This window comes from Bos javanicus, chromosome 5, assembly GCF_032452875.1.
Source record: "Bos javanicus breed banteng chromosome 5, ARS-OSU_banteng_1.0, whole genome shotgun sequence".
Lineage (NCBI taxonomy): Eukaryota > Metazoa > Chordata > Mammalia > Artiodactyla > Bovidae > Bos > Bos javanicus.
This window is the reverse complement of record NC_083872.1, coordinates 42,871,958-42,890,085: the sequence shown is the minus strand read 5'-3', so window position 1 is coordinate 42,890,085 and position 18,128 is coordinate 42,871,958. Positions and strand designations below refer to the sequence as shown.

General features: G+C 35.9%; 1 protein-coding gene across 4 annotated transcripts in view; it reads right to left on the bottom strand.

Moving 5' to 3' along the window:
• Positions 1-18,128, bottom strand: part of CPNE8 (copine 8) — a 276,946-nt gene that overhangs the window by 58,490 nt on the left and 200,328 nt on the right. For all 4 annotated transcript variants that reach the window (XM_061416467.1, XM_061416469.1, XM_061416468.1 and 1 more), the window contains 2 exons: positions 11,060-11,113; positions 10,395-10,456 (listed from right to left, as the gene is read on the bottom strand). In XM_061416467.1, the coding sequence (XP_061272451.1) occupies positions 10,395-10,456; positions 11,060-11,113 (116 nt within the window). The remainder of the gene's footprint in view (positions 1-10,394; positions 10,457-11,059; positions 11,114-18,128) is intronic.

Sequence of the window (18,128 nt, the reverse complement as noted above, 5' to 3'; positions counted from 1 at the left end):
TCCTGGGTCAGTAAGATCCCCTAGCGAAAGGAATGGCAACTCGCTGTAGTATTTTTGCCTGGAGAAACCCATGGACTGAGAAGCCTGGCTGACTACAGTCCATGGGGCGCAGAGAGTTAGACACAACTAAGTGACATTTGAGGAGAAAAGTGATACAAATGAACAACTAAAATGGCACCCAGAGAAACTAGCAACCACTGTATATAAGCGATTGTGAGGTTCATTTGGGACCAGGTAGATGACATTTTGGGCTTTAGTCAGAGGAAGTAAATGACAGTCTGTAGGCCTACAAGATTCTAATACACTGAATTTTCTGCTAAAAATGTAGACTAGGGTTTCAGATTGACATGATGGTTGCTTAGGGGTACTCAGTGTGCATGAGAACTTGAGATCTGTTTTCCCCATTCATCTGCCAGTCAAAGAAATGTGAAAAACTTTATAGGTAGTTTTTTCCTTGGTCCTGTTAGTGGTAGAGTGGAGTTTCATAAAGACCTGAGAGACACAGATGACAGGAAGGCAGACAAAACAAAGTTGAAATTTATGATGCTGTCTTCAGATACTTATATTGTGAGCTATTGTCTGTAGAGGTCAATAAACCCACTTCCCAAATAATAATTATACAAATTTACAAAATGGTGATGTTACCTTAAAGGAGTATTTGGATTTCAGAACTGTCTCTGATTTTAAATGAATCTAACATTGTCCTTGCCAATATAATTGGGATATTCAGTGTTATACATTAAAAATTACTAATTTGGTTGCCAATTATACTGGACTTTTGGAATTAAAATTATTTTTAATAAGAAATAAAATAATCACAGGGAAAAACATACAGAGTATGATTAAAAATAATAACCACAAGGTCAACTACCCAGAAGAGGCATTTTTTTTTTCTTCCTTTTTTTTTTGACTCTACAGTAAGATCTCCTTTGTGGATGTTATTCTATTTAGAAAATAAAACTCTTTATTACCACAAGTCATGAATTCTAATTGTATCTTATGCTCCAGGGAAAGCATGGTGCTGCTTAGAAAAAAACAAAAACAAAAAAGGAAACAAACAAACAGCTAAAGGAAAAAAGGGCTAAAAATTAAGTTTTTATTTCACATAATGTTTCCATAAAAATTGGACTCTGACTAACTGAGAATGCATTTGTCTCGTCTGCTCACTATGTACTTCCTTCCACAGATCTGTCTACTGCAGGTAAACAAAGGGTGTTAGGAACTGAGAAAATGAATGAAGAGTAACATGCTAGCAACATGATTTCACAAGCAATCAGGTACATATTTATATCAATAACTACTAAAGTAATGCGAACCTAGAATATCCAATATTAAGAATTAGACCTATAAAGGAGTTCCTTTGAAGGGGAAGATATTAAAGGATTATGAAAATAATTTTGTTTAATATTTAAATGTGTTCCTTCTTAATTATGCATAATTTCTACCTGGATTCATGCAAAAACAGTATTTTCACAATTTTCTGTTCAATTATTTTTTGTGGGATGAAAAACAGAGATTACATTTTAAAGTGCAATTCAAGAATTTCCTTCTGAGAGCTTAATCACAATCTGTTAGTCCTACATGTTCCACACCAGTCACCTGTTTTGCCCTCTTTGTCTATTCTTATGCTCCTATATGTTGTCCAGGGTAAGGAAAATAGTTTATACTAAATTCATGTAGAGAACAAAATGAAAACAGGAAAACCTAAACTAATGTTATTTAGAATAAGCCACAGCTGGTTAGAGTACCAATTTAATTTTAGTTACTCATATTTTATGTGATGATTTTTCACCTTATTTGAAGAACTCTGGTTTTATTTGTCAAGATTTAGCACAAGCAAAACATAACAATAGTTTCTCCTGAACTAGAGTAGGGTGAGTAAATTTCTGAATTGATGCCAACCAAATTAGCATAATGATGCTTCCCTAAGTTAGCAACAAAAAAATCCACAAATACCAGTAGCAAATGCTGATATCTTGATATTTTAAGTTAAAAGTAAGTACTTACTATAATTTTTATACAAACAAAACAATTCAACACTTGATTCCAATCACTTCCGAAATGTCATACTTATTCAGAAATATGGTGGAACATCTCTTCAAAAGAACTAACCTTGATAACTCCACAAATCTGCAAATAGCTTTGATCTCTAAAATAATCCTTTGGATTGCTTCATCGATTGCAACCCAAAATGCAGTTAATTTTATTGCTCTTCTTCAATGTAATCACAGGGCAAAAGGCAAGGCCAGATTAAGAAGAGTCTCTTTAGATGTGTGTGGAAGAGTAGTGGTGTCAAAGACTAAGATGTGAGTTTTGGGGAAGTTTAGTTGAAGTGTTAGCTGCAGGGAAGTACGTAGCTCCCAGCTAAATTTGGTCTTAAGTCCTTAGCTGAAAACCCTCAATTTCTATCTGTGGGACTAGGGAAGATGGAGCAGAGGAAAAGCAAAAACAAAAGGTTCTGAAACCTGTGTTTCCAAAGATATGACTGGTTAAACATGGAATTTTACAAAGAACATCACAACGGCTAAAAAAGAGGTTCCACAGTTTAAAAACTGACAGTGACATAATATTTATCTATTAAATTAGCAAAGTTTAAAAGTAATAAAGCTATTCAGTAAGGGTAAGTTACAAGCTGGAATCAAGACTGTTGGGAGAAATAACAACAACCTCGGATATGCAAATAATTCCACTCTAATGGCAAAAAGTGAAGAGGAACCAAAGAGCCTCTTGACGACAGTGAAGGAAGAGAGTGAAAAAAGCAGCCTTAAAATTCAATATTAAAAATACTAAGATCATGGCATCTGATCCGATCACTTCATGGTAAACAGAAGGAGGAAAGGTGGAAGCAGGGACAGATTTCCTCTTCTTGGGCTCTAAAATCACTGCATATGGTGACTGCAGTCATGAAATTAAGAAGACGATTGATTGCTTCTTGGCAGGAAGGCTATGACAAACCTAGACAGTGCGTTAAAAAGCAAAGACATCACTTTGTGACAAAGGTCTGTATAGTCAGTGCTGTGATCTTTCCTGTAGTCATGGGTGGATGTGAGAGCTGGGCAATAAAGATGGAAGAATGTCAAAGAATTGGTGCTTTCAAACTGTGGTGCTGGAGAAGATGCTTGAGAGTCCCTTGGAAAGCAAAGAGATCAAACCAGTGAATCTTAAAGGAAATCAGCCCCGAATACTCTTTGGAAGGGCTGATGCTGAAGCTGAAGCTCCAATACTTTGGCCACCTGATGCAAACAGTTGACTCATTGGAAAAGACCCTGATGCTGGGAAAGATTAAAGGCAGAAGGAGAAGAGGGTGACAGAGAATGAGATGGTTGGATGGCATCACTGATTCAAAGTATATGAACTTGGGCAAACTTGGGGAGATGGTGAGTGACAGGGAAGACTGGTGTGTTGCAGTCCATGGAGTTGCGTAGAGTCAGACACGACTTGGTGACTGAACAACAGCAAAGTATATGGTAAACTTGCATATGCAGATATGAGAAGTATAAATTATTATCTTTATGCTTTTATCTGCACAATAATTTAGAAATATGACAGTACTGTTTCTAGGATGTGACTTTGTAGATATGCTAGATGAAGTATACAAAAAGCTGTGCACCAGAGTTTACATTGTAACCTTGTTTATAATAAGAAAATAAAATGGACACAATTCTTCCATGGAGTTGCAAACAGTCTGACACAACTGAGCAACTAACACTCACTTTCTTTTCTTTTCTTTTTTTTTATATGATTCCCGTTTTTTTTAATTCTTTTTTTAAAAAGTTTATTTTGTTTAACTTTACAATATTGTATTGGTTTTGCCATATAGCAAAATTAATCTGCCACACTCACTTTCAAAGTGTGTATCAACAGGTTTTTAAACTGAATTATGTACATCTATATGATGGAAAACTGTTAAAATATGGTAAATCTATAAGTACTGACAAAGAAACATATATACACAATATATTTAATGAAGAAAATATACATTAAAATATTGTACACAGTGTGATCCCACTCATTAAAATAATGATGTGTGCATGGGAATAAATAAATATCTAATAGTGATTATCAAGAGAGTATGATTACATGGGATTCTAGTGTCATAATAGATTATTTTCATTTTACATTACTTTCTTTTTACCATTTCACATTTACAATGTGAAACACAAATATAGATATTTATATTTAAAATTTGGGAGACATAATACTTCTTTACCTAAATTTGGAAATAAAATACTAATAAAATCAAAGTTTTTGTGGTTTCAGAAAAAATTATTATGAATAGTACTAAATACTACTGAGCTGTTTACCAGTTTACAGAATGTTTTTAGTTGCAAAAAACTGGAAATCCAGGCCAAGGTTATACACAAAATAGTCAATAGACATTATTGAAAACATAATAAATGTCAATTATTATACTTAATTCTAATTTGAAATGAATGCAGTTCATATTCTGTTTTGCTGTTATTCAGAAAGTTTATGTTATTATGTGTCTGCTCAGTACAATTTTCCAACATTGCAGTGCATTTATCTACTAAGCGGATGAGATTTCTTAATAGTAAAAGAAGAAAATAATACCTATCCAGGGATTTAACCCATGCTCGCTGCAGTGGAAGCACAAGTCTTAACCACTGACTGCCAGGGAAGTCTCTTACAATGTCTAAAGAAATCAATAGGAAATATATTAAGAAAAATAAATGTTATCTGTTGAAATATTTGGAATAGATGTTGCTACATTTCTGCATTGGTTTCCATGTTCTCCATTTCAAATGGCTACAATTTATGGTTTCATACCAGTAGAGATTTTGAAAATGACAATATAAAACTCTGTTCCTCATTTCTTATAATTAGAGTCTATCAGGAAATCCATGAAGTAACCGCCCTAATAAATCCCTATAACTCACATTTAAATAAAGCTTAAATCTTCATAAATATCAATATCTGATTTTTAGATATTGAGATATTTTAGATATTATTTTAGATATTATTGAGATATTTTAGATATTATTGAAATATTTTAGAAATTTAGATATTAAAATTTTTAGATATTCTACATGCCAAAGCATCACTCTTCCTTAGGCTATGTTAATTAAACTGTATTTTTCACTAGCAGCAATGGAGATAAAAAACATTAGTTCCAAAAAGATTGAAAATTACCAGTACATCAACTAAATAAACTTCATTATTTTTGTTTCAAAAAAGAGGAAATTATCAACATGAATATTACTCATGAGAGAAAGAGGGAGAAGGAGAAAGGAGGTGAGCAGAAATGAAAAGGAGCCAATGGAGAGATGGGTAAAGTTAATTACTTTGAGGCACTTACTATCAGGTATTAGCAATTTTACTATATGCAAATTACACTGTGTAATAAGTTGATAGGTGAGAGTAAGTTTTCTGTAGGAATATAAATAAGAACTTCAGAATGAAAGGAAATAAATAAGGTATATTAAGCTCATGAAAGAAATGAAGGCAACTCATGTAAACTACAGGAAACTGAAGTGATAGGAGTGTCATGATAAAACCAGATCTCCTCACTGTATTATTAACACAAATTAGAATTTAAATTTCATACCCAGTTGCTTACAACAAGTCCTGAAGAGCAAAGACACATAAATATACATACTACAACAACTATCTTGCATTCCCTATTTGGATTCTATCACCAAAAGGGACAATATCTGTATAATACTAAGTATTAGAAACAGTGATGAACAATAGGTAAATGTGTAATTGTAGTATATGTAAAAGATACATGCCTTTATTATACACATTTTTTATATAAAAATGAGTCATATGAAGATATTTTTCATGTCCTTTTTAGGTATAAATGTAAGTATAGTTACATTAATTATGTAGTAAATTTCAAATTCTATTTCTCCATGATCCATTTATAAGTAAAAAATGGGTTCCTGTAAAAGTTTTGGGAAGCCAGGATTGGAACAAAGTATACCTCATGGGTTGGGGCTCCATTTATACATGACTTCTATTAGAAACCCCCTCACTGATCACAGCCTTATCATGGTGAAGGGGATTGCATAACTCATTGAAGCCATGTGCGCAGGGCCACCCAAAATGGATGGGTCATTGTGAAGCATTCTGATAAAATGTGGTTCATAAGAGGATGAAATGGCAACCCACTCCAGTATTCTTGCTTGGAGAATCCCATGGACAATGTGAAAAGGCAAAAAGATATGGTGCCAGAAGATCATCAGCAGCTCAAGTCAAAAGCTGTCCAATATGCTACTGAGGAAGAACACAGGGCAATTACTAATAGCTCCAATAAGAATGAAGCAGCTGCACAAAAGCTGAAATGATGCTCAGCTGTGGATGTATCAACTGGTGAAAGTAAAATCTGACCTAGTGCTATAAAGAAAAATACTGCATAGGAACTGGAATGTTAGGTCCATGAATCAAGGTAAATGGGAGATCAAGCAGGAGATGGCAAGATTGAACATTGACATCTACAGAATCAGTGAACTAGAATGGACAGGAGTGGTGAATTTAATTCAGATGACCATTATATCTACTACTGTGGGCAAGAATCCCTTAGAAGAAAAGAAGCAGCCCTCATAACCAACAAAAGAGTCTGAGATGCAGTACTTCGGTGCAGTCACCAAAATGACATAGGAGATTGGAATGCAAAAGGAGGAAGTCAAGAGATACCCAGAAAAACAGGCAAGTTTGGCCTTTGAGTACAAAGTGAAGCAGCACAAAGGCTAACAGAATTTTGTCAAAAGAACATGTTGGTCATAGCAAACACCCTTTTCCAACAACCCAAGAGATGACTCTAAACACAGAGATCACAGATTGATCAATATCAAAATAAGATTGATTATGTTCTGTTCAGCCAAAGAAGGAGAAGCCCTATACGTCATTAAAAACAAGATCTGGAGCTGACTGTGGCTCAGATCATGAGACCCTTATTGCAAAATTCAGGTTGAAATAGAAGAAAGTAGGGAAAACCAATAGGCCATTCAGGTATGACCTAAATCAAATCCCTTTTAATTAAACAGGGGAGGTGATGAATGGATTCAAGGGATTAAATCAGTGCCTGAAGAACTATGAACAGAGGTTCATAATATTGCACAGGAGGCAGTGACCAAAACCATCCTAAAGAAAAAGAAATGCAAGAAGGCAAAGTGGTTGTCTGAGGAGGCTTTACAGATATTTGAAGAAAGAAGAGAAGTGGAAGGCAAGGGAGAAAGCGAAAGATATACCCAACTGAATGCAGAGTTCCATTCAAGAATAGCAAGGAGAGATTAGAAGGCCTTTCTACATGATCAGTGGAAAGAAATAGAGGAAAACAATAGAATAGGAAAGACTAGAAATCTTTTCAAGAAAACTGGAGATATCAAGGGAACATTTCATGCAAGGATAGGCATGATAAAGGAGAGAAATAGTAAGGACATAACAGAAACAGAAGAGATTAAGAAGAGGTGGAAAGAATATGAAGAAGAACTAAATAAGAAAGGTCTTAATGACCTGGATAACCAGGATAGCGTGGTTACTCACCTAGAGTCAGACATCCTACAGTGTGAAATCAAGTGGGCCTTAGGAAGCATTACTACAAACAAAGCTATTAGAGGTGACAGAATTTCAGCTGAGGTATTTAAAATCTTAAAAGATTATGCTATGAAAGTGCTGCAGTCAATATGCCAGAAAATTTAGAAAACTCAGCAATGGACACAGGACTGGAAAAGTTCAGTTTTCATTCCAATCCCAAAGAAGGGCAATGCCAAAGAACGTGCAAACCACTGCACAATTGTGCTTATTTCACATGCTAGCAAGGTTATGTTCAAAATCCTTCAAGTTAGATTTCAGCAGTACATGAAATGAGAACTTCCAGAAATTCCAAGCTGAGTTTCGAAGAGGCAGAGGAACCAGAGACCAAATTGCCAACATTCACTGTATCATAGAGAAAGCAAGAGAGTTCCAGAAAAATATCTACATCTGCTTCATTGATTATGCTAAAGCCTTTGACTATATGGAACACAAAAAACTGTGGAAAATACTCAAAGAGATGGGAGTACCAGACCACTTTATCTGTTGCCTGAGAAACCTATGGGTCAAGAAGCAACAAAGCCAGACATGGAACAATTGACTGGTTCAAAATTGGATAAGGAGTACAAGGCTGTATATCGTCACTTTATTTATTTAACTTTTATGTAGAGTATATCATGCGAAATTCCAGGCTGGATGAATCGCAAGCTGGAATCAAGCCTGCCAGGAGAAATATCAGCAACATCAGATATGCAGATGATATCACTATAATGGCAGAAAGTGAAGAGGAATCAAAGAGCCTCCTGATAAGGAGGAAAGAGGAGAGTGAAAAAAACTGGCTTGAAACTCAACGTTAAAAAAAAAAAAATGAGAAGCTAAGATCATGGCATCTGGTCCCATCACCTCACGGCAAATAGAAGGGAAAAAGTAGAAATAGTGACAGATTTTCTTTTCTTGGGCTCCAAAATCACTGCAGACGATGACTACAGTAATGAAATTAAAAGATGCTTGTTCCTTGGAAAGAGCTATGACAAATCTAGACATTGTATTTAAAAGCAAGAGACATCACTTTGTCAACAAACGTCTGCATAGTCAAAGCTATGGTTTTTCCAGTAGTCGTATGCTAATGTGAGTGTTGGACCATAAAGAAGGCTAAGTGCCGAAGAACTGATGCTCTCAAATTGTGATGCCGAAAGACTCCTGAGAGTCTCTTGGACTGTGAGGAGACCAAACCAGTCAATTTTAAAGGAAATCAACTCTGAATGTTCGCTGGAAGGACTATTGTTGAAGTTGGATCTCCAATACTTTGGCCACCTATTTGAAGAGATGAAAAATACCTGATGTTGGGCAAGACTGAAGACAAAAGTAGCAGGTGGTGGCAGAAGATGAGATGGTTGGATGACAGCATCAACTCAATGAACGTGAATTTGTGCAAACTCCAGGTAATAATGGAAGACAAAAGAGCCCGCCATGCTAAAGTCCATAGGGTTGCAAGGAGCCAAAGACAATGTAGCTATTAAAAAACAACAATCTGGCAGGAAATGTCACATTTCTTCCAGCACAGATAGTGCTGTAAGTTGGAGTAAGCCAAAATAATGTAATAATGTAAGCCAAAAATAAATAAAATAAAATCTTGGAGGTGGTAAGCAGTATAAAAATGACAGTGGTCAAGAAGTTTATTGCTTAGGTATTACTGAAACCCATTTGTTCTAATTAGCCCTGCTGCTGCTGCTGCTGCTAAGTTGCTTCAGTCATGTCCGACTCTGTGAGACCCCAGAGACTGCAGCCCACCAGGCTCCCCCGTCCCTGGGATTCTCCAGGCAAGAACACTGGAGTGAGTTGCCATTTCCTTCTCCAATGCATGAATGTGAAAGTGAAAGTGAAATCGCTCAGTCGTGTCCGACTCTTTTCGACCCCATGGACTGCAGCCTACCAGGCTCCTCTGTCCATGGGATTTTCCAGGCAAGAATACTGGAGTGGCGTGCCATTGCCTTCTCCCTAATTAGCCCTAGGAATCTTCAAAAGAAGAATATGAATACCCAATAAAATTGATTTATTCGTAACAGATTCTGAAAATATCTTTAATGATAGATTCACATGAAAATATTATTAGATTTGTACTGCTGACAATACATATTGGGTATTTCTTTCTCACACACACACGTACCACTAACTTAAAGACTCACAAAGCAAAGCCAAAAGAACAAACTTGAAAGGAATTTTGAATTTTAAAACTTGAAATTATCATTTCAACATGCAAATTATAGCCAGATCTATCAAGTGCTTTTTTTTTCTTAAAAAAAAAAAAAAGTTTATAAAGAGCATGCTAAGAGAGTTCATCTTTTTTATCTTTTTACCTACTGTACCAAGGAGTTTATTTACATAGGAATATATTTTTTATGACAAATTCAACTGTCTATTTTCCCATCTTCAAAAGACAACAATATTCAGAGATATTGGAATACTAAGGAGAGTTGGCAAACATTTTTCCTTCTTAGTATGTTTTTCTTTGACTTTATTGAAACAATCAGCCTGTAGTCTCAATCTGTGTCCAAGTGGCAGGTTTCAAGATGCCCATATATAGCAAAGAATGCCCATTTGGGCTAGTATAGCTTTTGTTTTGTTTTCTTAACAAACAGCAATAGGGGTTAAGCTCTCTGTTTTGGAGGAAACTGTGTTTGTTCCTTTGCCTCCACTTTGGCTTGACAACACTCTAGCAATAAATCAGTATTGGCAAAAACAAATAAAAAAGAACAACAACAAAACCCTCTTAATCATCATTTGGAAGAGGTTTACAGAAGTGATGTCTCTGACAGCTGTTGTCATGAAGTTTCTAAACACATTCAAACTTGCCTTTCAGCATTGCTTAAGCAATGAAACAATTTCAGATAATGACTTACCCTCCCTTAATATAGTCAAGGAATGAAACTTCTGTTTCTACCAAGAAAGACAGCAAGGTGACCTGAAGAAAGAAAACAAAAGAAAATAAAAACAAGAGAATTATATACTAGTACTAGTACTAATTGCAATCCCAACTGGACTTTTTTCTAAGTGTTAGAGAGAAAATTATATTTCCTAGCATTTTGTAAATCAATAAAGATAATCTATTTCAAACTCTTCTAGGACTGATTATTCTTATATTTAAAATTATCAGAAGAAAAGGGGCTAAAAATTAAGTAACTCCTTTCTATGACCAATTTACTTCCTTTGAAGAACAACATGCAAATTATCTACAAGGACACAGGGTTACTTCACTTTTTCAGGCCTGCTTGATTTTCTGGTGTGATTTCATTAAATGAAGAATTCATAATGAAACTTCCTCTTCCCTCAGACACAATTCAACCCCTAAACAACTTGCAGGAAGCTGTATTGCTATGTCCTATGAGGTGTTCTCTATTACAATCATTCCCATGGAAAGTTAATTTTGTATTATATACCTTCATATTAAAACCCTAATGAAAGAGTTCAGTTTTTAGTTGCTTCTATTTGATACCAAATATTATATATATATTTTTTTTAATTCATCTATTTGAATCCTTAATGTATAACATAAAATTTGACTTACTGTTCCTGAGTTAGTATATTTCTTCTTTTTTCCTTTCTTTCTGGGATTTATCACCTTCAAGAGCAGATAAAACAATTACAATGTTAGGATTTATACTGAAATATTTTAAAAATGTATAGTCCAACCTGGTGTCTTCACATATTATGGATTTATTTACTTACTAAAGTCTTTAGTTGGAGAAGGCAATGGCACCCCACTCCACTACTATTGCCTGGAAAATCCCATGGGCGGAGGAGCCTGGTAGGCTGCAGTCCATGGGGTCACTAGAAGTCGGGCACGACTGAGCGACTTCACTTTCACTTTTCACTTTCATGCATTGGAGAAGGAAATGGCAGCCCACTCCAGTGTTCTTGCCTGGAGAATCCCAGGGACAGGGGAGCCTGGTGGGCTGCCGTTTATGGGGTCGCACAAAGTCAAACATGACTGAAGCGACTTCGTAGCAGCAGCAGCAGCAGCAGCAGCAGCAATGTCTTTAGTACAACTCCTTGAGTCTATTAGCCAAAATGTCTCTGCAAAATGACTAGTGATTATCTTCTTTAAAAAAATCTTTTTTTCAGTAATATTCTTCTCAATTACCTTATGCATTGATTACCCTACCCAAATACATCTTCTTGCTGTGAGGTCTCAAATATTAGTGATTGATTTGTAGAAAAACTATAGATTTCTCAAATAAAATATATTTAAGACATAACAGTTCTTATTTGATTATATACACTAATGACAAATCTTCAAATATTTGACTCTTTAAGGTCTCTGTGCATGCGTGCTAAGTGGCTTCAATTGTGTCTGACTCTTTTTGACCCTATGGAGCATAGCACTCCAGACTCCTTTGTCCATGGACTTCTCCAGCAAGAATACTGGAGTGGGTTGCTATACCTTCCTCCAGGGGATCTTCCCTACCCAGGGATCAAACTCATGTCCCTTATGCCTCCTGCATGGGCAGGTGGTCTTTACCACTAACGTCACCTGGTGGTGGTGTTGGTGGTATAGTTGTTAAGTCGTGTCTGACTCTTGTGATCTCATGGACACAGGCTCCTGCCAGGCTCCTCTGTCCATGGGATTCTCCAGGCAAGAATACTGGAGTGGGTTACCATTTCCTCCTCCAGGGGATGTTCCTGACCCAGGGATGGAAACCAGGTCTCCTGCATTACAGGCAGATTCTTTACCAACTGAGCTAGGAGGAAGCCCCTCATAGCATCGCCTGGGAAGGCATTTAAGGGCTGCACTTATTGCTTAATAATGATAGTAATTTCCATCAGACACATAATAATGTGTAAAAGTTTGGAGTCCTGGTGGGAGTCCTGGTGGGAGTCACACGGATTCACAAACCCAGAAATAGGCTGACCAACTGAGGTCTCAACTGTGCACTCTGAAAAGGAACTGTGGCCCAGGACCACCCTACTGAACAAAGGTACTGGAGCCAGTCTCATCCACCCAGCAGCAAACCTAACCCACACTCACCTGAGCCCCTAGTAACAAGCATACCATCAGTAGATCCTACTGTATACCTAGCAATTACTTCAATGCCAGCTCTAAACCACCACAACTGCAGTTTTGAAGGTAGCCCCATAAGTCTGGAGAACCATGAGGAAAAGGTCTCTACCTGACAAAATAAGTCTATAAATCAGCAGGCAGCATTTATTTATTTACTTATGTATTTTCACTTTAGGAATTTTATTTAGTTCTCAATTGGGTTTTAAATGATATGACCTATGGGCTTTTCATTGTCCCATTTAATTCTGCATGGCTGAGAATCATACCCTACAAGGTAGGCAAGATAAGAAGCCATCCATAGGGATTTACTTCTCTTTGTCTTATCTTCTTATTAGTAGTTATAGACTTTTAACAGGAATATAAAAGTAATCTGTGTGATTTATGCTTTTTTTTCTACACAGCCTTTAAAAGAATACATGTAGAAAAAGATTTTAACTATTATTGGAGTCAAAAACAACAACCCAAACACCTGATTAAATGCCAGCTTGTAGACTTACTAATTGTTTGAATGTGTTCCTTAATGTTCTTGCTGCTTGAGTTGTCTCTGATTCTTTTCTAACATTTTGTTTTGTTTTATATTTAAAATTTTTTCTTTTTATAATATATTTTTTGTTGAAGTATAGTTGATTTACAATGTAGTGCCAATCTCTGCTGTACAGCAAAGTGACTCAGTTTTATACATATATAAATACAATCTTTTTAAATATTCTTCTCCATTATGGGTTAATCCTAGGACATTGGATGTAGTTCCCTGTGCTAAACAGTAGGACTTGTGTATCTACTCTAAATGTATAGTTTGCATTTACCAACCCCAAATCCTAGTCACCCTTCCTCTTGGCAGCCACAAGTCTGATCTCTACGTTTCTGAGTCTGTTTCTATTTTGTAGATAGGTTCATTGGTGCCATATTTTAGATTCCACATACAAGTGGTATCACACGGTATTTGTCTTTCTTTCTGACTTACTTCACTTAGTATAATAATCTCTAGTTGCATCCATGATGCTGCAAATGGCATTATTTTTTATGACTGAGTAGTATTCCATTGTATATTTGTAGCACCTACTCTTTATCCATTCATCTGTCAATAGACATTTAGGTTGCTTCCATATTTTGACTACTGTGAACAGTGCTGTTATGAACATAGATGTCTGTATACCTTTTGAATTAGTTTTGTCTGGGTATATGCCCAGGAATAGGATTGCTGGATCACATGGTACTTTTATGTTTAATTTTCTAAGGAATCTCCATACTGTTTTCCATAGTGACTGCACCAACTTACATTGCCACCAATGCTGTAGGAGGATTCCCTTTTCTCCATACCCTATCTAGCATGTGTTATTTGTAGACTTTTTAATGATGACCACTCTGGTGTGAAATGCTACTTCATTACAGTTTTGACTTGCATTTGTCTTCTAATTAGCGATGTTGAGCATCTTTTCATGTGCCTACTGGCCAGATGTCTTTAAAGAAATGTCTATTAAGGGCTTCTTCCTATTTTCCAAATGGGTTGTTTTTTTTTATTGTTGTTGTTGAGTTGTATGACCTGTTTGTATATTTTGGAGATTAAGCCCTTGTCAGTGGCATCATTTGCAAACATTTTCTCCCCTTCTCCAGGTTGCCTTTTCATTGTTTTTTTTTTTTTTTAATGGTTTCCTTTACTATGCAAAAGCTTGTAAGTTTGATTAGGTGCAACTTATTTTAGATTTTATTTCTATTGCTTTGGGAGACTGACCTAAGAAAACATTTGTTTGATTTATGTCAGAGAATGTTTCGCCTGTACTCTCTTCTAGGAGTTTTATGGTGCCCTGAAAGTGAAAGAGGAGAGTGAAAAAGTTGGCTTAAAGCTCAACATTCAGAAAACTAAGATCATGGCATCTGGTCCCAACACTTCATGGGAAATAGATGGGGAAACAGTGGAAACAGTGTCAGACTTTATTTTTGGGGCTCCAAAATCACTGCAGATGGTGATTGCAGCCATGAAATTAAAAGACTCTTACTCCTTGGAAGGAAAGTTATGACCAACCTAGATAGCATATTCAAAAGCAGAGACATTACTTTGCCAACAAAGGTCCATCTAGTCAAAGCTATGGTTTTTCCAGTGGTCATGTATGAATGCGAGAGTTGGACTGTGAAGAAAGCTGAGTGCCGAAGAATTGATGCTTTTGAACTGTGGAGCTGAAGACTCTTGTGAGTCCCTTGGACTGCAAGGAGATCCAACCAGTCCATCCTAAAGGAGATCAGTCCTGGGTGTTCATTGGAAGGACTGATGCTGAAGTTGAAACTCCAATACTTTGGCCACCTCATGCGAAGAGTTGACTCATTGGAAAAGACCCTGATGCTGGGAGGGATTGGGGGCAGGAGGAGAAGGAGACAACAGAGGATGAGATGGCTGGATGGCATCACTGACTCGATGGACGTGAGTCTGAGTGAACCCCGGGAGCTGGTAATGGACAGGGAGGCCTGGTGTGCTGTGATTCATGGGGTCACAAAGAGTCGGACACGACTGAGGGACTGAACTGAACTGAACTGATGTTTCTTCTATTTTCACTTTGGTAAGAGTTTTTCTTTTTTATCATAAATGAATATTGAATTTTTTAAAATGCTTTTTTTTTTTTTGCATCTATTGAGTTGATCATGTGTTTTTTTTCTTTTTCATTGTGGTGTACTGCATTAATTGATTTGTGCATGTTAAACAATCCTTGTGAACTTCTAATGAATCCCACTTGGTCATGGTGTAGAACTTTTTCTATGTGTTGTTGGATTCAATTTGTTAATATTTTGTTGAAAATTTTTGAATCTATATTCATAAAAGACATTGACCAGTAATTTGCTTTATTGGTGGCATCTTATCTGGTTTTGGTGCAGGATGATTGTGGCTTCACAGAATGTCTTGGGAGTGTTCACTCTCTTTTGGAAGAGTTTGAAGAGAAACAGTTTTCTTTGTATGTGTGATCATATTTACCTGTGAAACCATCTGGTCCTGGACTTTTGTTTATAGGGTGCTTTTTAAAGGTAGTTTTCTTTTTTTAAAAAATCACAGATTCTATTTCACTTCAAGTGATGGGTCTGTTCAATTATCTATTTCTGCTTGATTCAATTTTGGTGGGCTGTATGTTTTTAGAAAGTTGTTCATTTCTTCTAGGTTGTCAGATTTGTTGGCATATATCGTTCATAGTATTCTTTTATGTATTTTTTTGGTTTTCTGCAGTATCAGATTTTTGATACTCTCTTTTTTAATTTCTTATTTTATTTGGATTCTTTTACTTTTCTTTTTGGTGAGCCTGGCCAGAGGCATTCAATTTTCTTTATCCTTTCAAAGTACTTGACCTTGGTTTTATTGGAGTTTTGTTTTATTTTTTAGTCTTTTATTTCCTTCCTGATCTTTAATATTCCCTTCATTCTCCTGACTTTAGGTTTTGCTAGTTCTTTTTTTTTTCTAATTGTTTTAGGTGATAGGTTAGGTTGCTTGAGATTTTTCTTGATTTTTGATAAAGACCTGTATTGCTATGAGCTTCTCTCCAAGAACTGCATTTGTAGCACCTCATAGATTTTGTTGGCTGTGTTTTGTCATTTGTTGCAAGGTATTTTAAAATTTCCTTTTGATTTCCTCTTTGATCCATTCATTTTTTAGTAGCTTGTACTTTGGTTTCCATGTAATCATATTTTTTCATGTCTTTTCCTATGGTTGATTTCTAGTTTTATGTTGTTGTGGTCAGAGAATATTCTTGAAATAATTTCTCTACTCTTAAATTTGTTGAAGTTTGTTGTGCCCAGTATGTGGTCCATCCTAGAGAATGTTTGATGTGCACTTGACAAGAATGTGTGTTGTGATTTTTTTTATGTAATGTCTTGAAAATACCAATTAAGTCTAACTGCTCTATTGCATCATTCAGGATCTATGTTGCTTATTGATTTTCTGTCCAGAAGATCTTTCCATTGATGTCAGCGGGGTGTCAAAGTCTCCTACTGTTACTACTATCCTGTTGATTTCTCCATTTATGTTTGTTAGCATTTATTTTATGTATTTGGGTGCTTCTATATTAGACGCATATATGCTAATGACTGTAATTGATTCTTTTTTCATTAAGTATTTTTTTTTACCTTTTTCTATATACATTTTTACCTTCTTTATATAGTCTTTGCTTTACAGTCTATTTTGTCTGATATGAGTATTGCAACTCCCAGTTTCTTTTCATTTCCATTTGCATAAAACATTTTTCCATCCCCTCACTTTTTATTTTTAATTGGAGGATGACTGTTTTACAATGTTGTATTGGTTTCTGCTGTATAGAAACACAAATCAGCCATGAGTATATACATTCTCTCCCTCTTGAGCCTCCCTCTCACTCCCTCCTCTGATCCCTGTAGGTTGTCACAGAGCACCAGACTGAGTTACAGAGCAGCTTCCCATTACTTGTTTTACACATGGTGGTGTGTACATGTTAATGGTACTATCTCAATTCATCTCACCCTCTTCTTCCTCCACTGTGTCCACAAGATTGTCTTCTACATCTTTGTCTCTAGAAATGCCCTGCAAATAGGTTCATCAGCACCATTTTTCTAGATTCCATATATTTGCATTAGCATATGATATCTGTTTTCTCTTTCTGACTTACTTCACTGTATATCAGACTTGAAGTTCATCAACCTCATTTTAACTGACTCAAATTCATTTATTTTTATGGCTGAGTAATATTCCATTGTATATATGTGCCACAACTTATTTATCAGTTCATCTGTCAATGGATATCTACATTGCTTCCATATCCTGGTGATTGTAACAGTGCAAAATGAACATTGGAGCACACAGGTCTTTTTGAATTAAGGTTTTCTCAAAATATATGCCCAGAATTGGGATTTCTGGGTCATGTAGTAGTTTTATTCCTAGTTTTTGAAGGAATCTCCATGCTGTTTTCCATAGTGGTTGTATCAGAGTACATTCTCACCAACAGTGAAAGAGGACTCCATTTTCTCCACACTTTCTTCAGCATTTATAGTTTGTAGATTTTTAAATGATGGCTATTCTGACCAGTGTGAAGTGATAACTCATTGTAGTTTTGACTTGCATTTATCTAATAGTGAGCAATACTGAGCATCTTTTCATATGTTTGGTGGCCATCTGTATGTCTTCTTTGCAGAAATATCTGTTTAGGTCTTCTGCCCATTTTCTGATTTTTTTTTTTTCTTTCTGAAATTGAGCTGCATAAGCTTCAACAAAAAAATAAAATAAAATAACTAGGGATAAACCTACTTAAAGAGAGAAAAGATCTGTTGCAGAAAACTGTAAGATGCTGATGAAAGAAATCAAAGATGACACAGACAGATGAAGAGATATAGCCTGTTCTAGGATCACAAGAATCAATACTGTGAAAATAACTATACTACCCAAAGCAATCTACAGATTCAATGCAAGCCTCATCAAATTACCAACAGCATTCTTCACAGAACTAGAACAAAAATTATATAGTTTGTGCAGAAATACAAAAGACCCTGAACAGACAAAGAATTCTTGAGAAAGAAAAATGAAGCTGGATCAATCAAACTTTCTGATTTCATACTATACTACAAAGCTATA